The following is a 5,625-nucleotide window of genomic DNA, read 5'->3' on the forward strand; positions in this document are numbered from 1 at the left end:
TATATATATGTATGTATATTCTTTGTTGAGTGTAAGGTGTCAGACTTCCCATGTGGTTCGTACAGTATCTGAGAGTGCTTTTGTTGTACAAACTTGCCTGTCTCCGTATTAATAATGTACTGGTTTGCTGTTTGAGTTTCTGATCTACCCTTTTTCCCCTTTGTCATTTTTTTCTTAGTTTGATGGATCGAGAGGTGGCGTTGCTTGCTGAAATGGACAAAGTGAAAGCTGAAGCCAGTAAGACGATTGATAAGTAAAGCTATTACGTATACAAATAGTAGGTTCCTGCCTCTCAACCTTCACAACGAAAGCTTACTTAGTATGAATATCTCCATTAAGAGTTTATAGATTAATGGGGGCTGGAGAGATGGTGCAGCGGTTAAGAACACTGGTTGTTCTTGCAGAAGACCCGGGTTCAAATCCCAGCACCCACATGGCAGCTTAACAACTGTCCGTAACTCCAGTTCCAGGGGATCCAGCAGCCTCTTCTGATCTCCACAGGCATTGCATGACACGGGTGCACTTACCTACATGCAGGCAATACACGCATACACATAAAAATAATAAATAAATATTTTTTTAAAGTTTATAGATTAAACAGTCAATAAAATAAAAAGAGTTTATATGTTTAACCAGCTTTGAGGAATTATACTGTGCTGGCATATGAATTTTTTTTGTTAAGTCTTTTAACCCCCCCCCCCATTTTAGTAGTTTAATTTTGAATTCAGTCTATCAGAGTGTGTGATGCCATCAAAAGCATCAACCTTAGGAAAATGAAGTGTCCTGCAAATGTCTTGGTTTTTTTATTTTGTGAACGCCTTTAATCCCAGTACTCCAGAGACAGTGGCAGGTGAATCCCTGTGAGTTAGAGGCCAGCCTGGGCTACACAATGAGATCCTACCTTAAAAACATTAAGTTAAATTAAAAACAAGAAGAAATACCAACTCAAAATAAAACAATGGCATTGACTTGGGGCTTATTAGTGGAGAGTTCTAATTTTTTTTTTTTTTTTTTTTTTGTTTTTTTGAAAAGGGGCCCCCCCGCACCCCCACCCGGCGTGGACCCCCTATTGAAAACGAGGCTGCCCTTGAACTCACAGAGATCCACCTGCCTCTGCTGGGATTAAAGGCATGCACCATCATGTCCAGCACTTTTATTATCAAATTAAGAGCTGTAAAATTTTACCTTATTGGGGGCTGGGGAGATGGCTCAGCAGTTAACACTGACTGTTCTTGCAGAAGACCTGGGTTTGAATCCCAACACCCACATGGCAGCTAAACAACTGTCCATAACTCCAGTTCCAGGGCATCCAAAAGCCTCTTCTGTCCTTCTCAGGCATTGCATGACACGGGTGCACTTACCTACATGCAGGCATAACACTCATACACATAAAAAATGAAAATTAAGCCGGGCATGGTGGCACATGCATGCCTTTAGTCCCAGCACTCGGGAGGCAGAGGCAGGCGGATCTCTGTGAGTTCAAGGCCAGCCTGGTCTACATAATGAGTTCCAGGACAGCTGGGGCTACAGGGAGACCCTGTCTCAAAAAGACCAAAAAAAAAATTTTTTTTTAATTAAAAATTTTTTACCTTCATCAGTTTTCTCTTCTCTCTCCCTGAAAATTCTGGTCCTCAATGATATTATGTGATAGTTCCTTTACCAATACTGTCAAGAAAGTACTTTAGCACTTCACTGTTCAGAATTTTTTCATACATATATGTGATCTTTGCATCAACCCTTTGAAGTAGGTTTTGCCAGTTATTTGATATATAAAGAAACTTGTGCTGGGCATGATAGCACATGATGGAGCACACGCCTTTAATCCCAGCACTTGGGAGGCAGAGTTAGGCAGATCTCTGTGAAATCCCAGCTGGCCTTGAACTCACTGTGTAGACCAAGCTGCCCTCGAACTCACAAAGATCAGTTTCCCTCTGCTTCCTGAGTGCTGGGACTAAAGGCATGCACCACCATGCCCGACGAGAGCCCACATTTTATTTTCATTTTTTTCTGCCCCTCCCCAAGAACCTACATTTTAACAGCAAGGTGTACCAGCATGGGTTTATAATCCCATCTCTGGTAAAGCAGTCAGTCAGATCCCTGGGGCAAGTTTCAGGCCAGTGAAACCATGTCTCAAAGGAAAAAGAAATAGATGACACCTGAGGAATCTCACACACACACACACATACACACACACACACACACACACACGAGTCAGTGTTTAGAAACTTTTGTAAGTATTGACTGTTCATGATGGCAACATGCCTATAATCCCAGGACTGAGGAGGCAGAGGTAGGTGGATCAAAAGTTCAAGGTCATTCTTAAGTATGTAGCAAGTTTGAGGCTAGCCTAGGCTACCTGGGAGCCTCTAAAACAAAACAACAAACAGAAAACTTTCATAAACATGTTTTTGGATTGGGACTATAGCTCAGTGGTAGAGTGCTTGCTTAGTATGTGTATAAGTTCAGTTAGTAGCACAAAAACAAAGCACATGGGGGACTTGGGGGGGTAGTTTTGCAAATTTTAAAATATTTTATGTGTTTTTGCCCACGAAGTACACACATCATGCAGTGCCCGAAGAGGCCAGAAGAGGGCATAGGGTCCCCTGGAACTAGAGCCATTTGTGAGATGCCATATGGGTGCTAGGAACCAAATCCAGGACAGGTCCTCTGTAAGAGCAGCCAGTTCTCTTAACCACTGGGCTGTCTCTCCAGCTCCTTGGAGTCTCCTTCCCTATAGCCCCAGCTGGTCTGGAACTCACTATGTAGACCAGGCTGGCATTGAACTCACAGAGATCTGCCTGTCTCTGTCTCCCAAGTGCTGGGATTAAAGGTGTGTGCTACCACGCCTGGCCCTTTTTTTTTTTTTTAACTGTTTTAACTGCTGTGCCCATCTCAGGTGCCATGTGTGACAAAGACATTCCACATTTCTGTAATACCACCTGATAGAGCTCTTCGAAAATTAAATTTATTTTCTAATATAAGTTTGGCTAACTTCTCAGTAGTATACAAAATTCTTTGTGTGTGCATGTGTGTGTGTAAGCACTTGTGTCTGTGCATTCACCTGTATGTGCAGGTTAGGGGTTAACCTCAGATGTTATTCCTCAGGTGCCATCAATCTTGTTTCTTTGTTTTGTTTTGATATATATTCTTTATTAAATTTTGTACATTTTATATAATACATCTTAATCATATCTAGTCCCCCTCCCCCCATCTGCACCAAGATTTTTCACTGGCCTGATGTTTGTCAAATAGGCCAGAATGACTGGCCATTGAGCCTTAGGGATTCCCCTGTCCCTGCCTCCCTAACACTGGAATTACCAGTGCCAGCCACCTTGCCCAGCTTTCTTACTTGGTTTCTTGAGATGTCACTCAGATTTCCTTGCTTACAAGGCAAACACTTTACTGACTGAGCGATCTTCCAGCCCTGGTGTAAATCTATATGTGTATCAGTTAAGGATTGAGTTTGACGACATGCAATAGAATGACCTAAATAAATGTGTTATCCAGAGATAATCCATAGCTAGTAGGCTGTGTCTAAGGTGACATTAGGGACCCATTATTATAGTGTGCTTCTGGTCAAAAGTTAACTCAGAAAGTTTCAGTCAGGGAGGGGCAAAACATTTACTTGACTCTTTAAATTAGAGCTTTCTGTGTGCCCCACCTTGGGAATCCTGCTTATGTCTGTGGCTGAACTATAATATGTGACTACCATTTCCAACAATGACATCTTGGGTTTTTACCTAAGCATGTTGGTACTCAACATTTTTGTTGGGGTTTCATTCAGTTCTGTTTGGTTCAATTTCTTGAGATGGTCTTCCTGTGTAGCTGAGGCTAGTCTGGAACTCAATATGTGGCCCAGCCTGGCCTTGAACTCACAAACCTCCTGCCTTAGCTGCCCAAATGCCGAGATTATCAGCATGAGTCACCCATCACACGTGGCTTAAGTGTTGTCAGCAGGTAATTGGGCTTCCGATAGGAATAGTCATTGGACTAATAGCTCCTTCAGCTACCCAGTAGCCCTCTTTTTACTGAAATCTTCATTTCCATCTGAATGGCAGCAATTGTAAAGTCTACCTGGTTAACCTTTATCTAAATGACCACACCTTCCGAATAACTTCAGATCTTTTTATCAGGTCTAGATGTGCTTTGGGGTGCCTATAAACTGAAAGAAAAGTGCCCCTTCCCAGTATTATATAGAAAAAGAGGAGAATAATTGTAATGAACATTCCCACTTAGAATGATCAAATCTTGTAGGACAGAGCTTATGTGTATAATTCCAGTAACTGGGCTACCAGTGAGTTCCAGGCCACCTTAGACAAAGAATGAGATGCTGCCTCAAAATAAATAGCCTTGCTGGACAGAAAGAGCAAAGAGCCTACCAGACAGCTCCTGGCCAAGCTTAGTAGGGCGATTTCTTTTGCCCATGGTCCATGGAAGAATCTTTTTTGTCTGTTATTTATCATAGTCATAGAGCAGGTGCTTTTTAAACAGTTGTAAGAACATTGGTAGGGGATAAATAATTGTGTTCTATCTCTATAGGAGATAGCTGAGTAAAGGTGATTGATAACGCCAGTGAAAAATGAACACCAAAATATATTAATAGTAGCTGAAGTAAAGGAAAAATTGTATCTTTAACAGACTCTGAATCCTAGGAGAGAGGGGTACATGTGGTACACACATAACCAGTATTTGCTATGCATAAGGGTTTGTTAGCAGTGGTTCTCTCTATAGATCAGAAGCAGGAGGGATACTTTTGCTTTGCATTTTGTACTCATTTGTTCTAGATGAAATTTTTGCCGTGTACTAAGCATATTTCTGTCTTTACATGCTTCTTGAGAAAATAGCTTTTTCGCTAAAAAGAGAAGAAAGAGAAATGACAAGTGATTTATGAGTTTGTTTGATTCATAAGAAATGTTTATCTTTTAACTGCCTTCAGAGACCCCCAAGGTAGAAACTGGGCCTTCAGTATTTTCACTTTTCTGGATGGGTGGTCAGCTAAGCCCTTGGCTGTCTGCATACACACTGCAGGGCTTAGACTTCTGGTTCTTTATCTCATTTAGCAGCAGCATAAGATTCATGCTCCTTTTTCTTCGACAGTGGACATTTTGCTCAGCAGGCAAAAGAAAGCAGAACTTCTCAAGAAGATGACCGATGTGGCTGTACAAATGTCAGAGGAGCAGTTGGTTGAACTCAGAGCTGATATCAAGGTGAAGTTTTCTTCTCTCTGCCTTTCTTTTGACCCCCTGGAGCTAGCACATCTCCATAAGTCATGGCTATAAATAACAGACTCATAAGCTTCCCTTCAAAGCTTGGCCCTTTTTCTGATTTTCTGTTTTTTTAATTATTTAATAACCATATAATTAGAAGCATTTCATTACAACAGCATTGACATATTCAATAACAATTTCCAGAGCTAAGATGTATCTCTTGTAAATTTTTAGGTTTACAGTTGAATTAATACAGTTATACAATATTGTACTCAGTATAAACCCTATAAGACATAAAATTTAATGAGGTTTTTAACCTTTAAAAAAAGATCTCCATTTCTTTTGAAAATATATTGGTTCATACAGAAACAGTCATTTTTAATGCAACTAACACTCAGATGTTGGCATATGCATCTTT

General features: G+C 40.8%; 1 protein-coding gene and 1 long non-coding RNA gene across 6 annotated transcripts in view; one reads left to right on the top strand and one right to left on the bottom strand.

Moving 5' to 3' along the window:
- The window catches only part of Spats2 (spermatogenesis associated serine rich 2), a 111,075-nt gene that overhangs the window by 96,137 nt on the left and 9,313 nt on the right, over positions 1 to 5,625 (top strand). For all 5 annotated transcript variants that reach the window (XM_029570628.1, XM_029570629.1, XM_029570630.1 and 2 more), the window contains 2 exons: positions 179 to 237; positions 5,098 to 5,207. In XM_029570628.1, the coding sequence (XP_029426488.1) occupies positions 179 to 237; positions 5,098 to 5,207 (169 nt within the window). The remainder of the gene's footprint in view (positions 1 to 178; positions 238 to 5,097; positions 5,208 to 5,625) is intronic.
- Positions 4,897 to 5,625, bottom strand: part of LOC115072787 — a 22,434-nt gene continuing 21,705 nt past the window's right edge. The window contains exon 3 of the long non-coding RNA XR_003851809.1: positions 4,897 to 5,157. This is a non-coding gene — a long non-coding RNA (uncharacterized LOC115072787). The remainder of the gene's footprint in view (positions 5,158 to 5,625) is intronic.

This window comes from Nannospalax galili, unplaced genomic scaffold (assembly GCF_000622305.1).
Source record: "Nannospalax galili isolate Female #2095 unplaced genomic scaffold, S.galili_v1.0 scaffold1143, whole genome shotgun sequence".
Lineage (NCBI taxonomy): Eukaryota > Metazoa > Chordata > Mammalia > Rodentia > Spalacidae > Nannospalax > Nannospalax galili.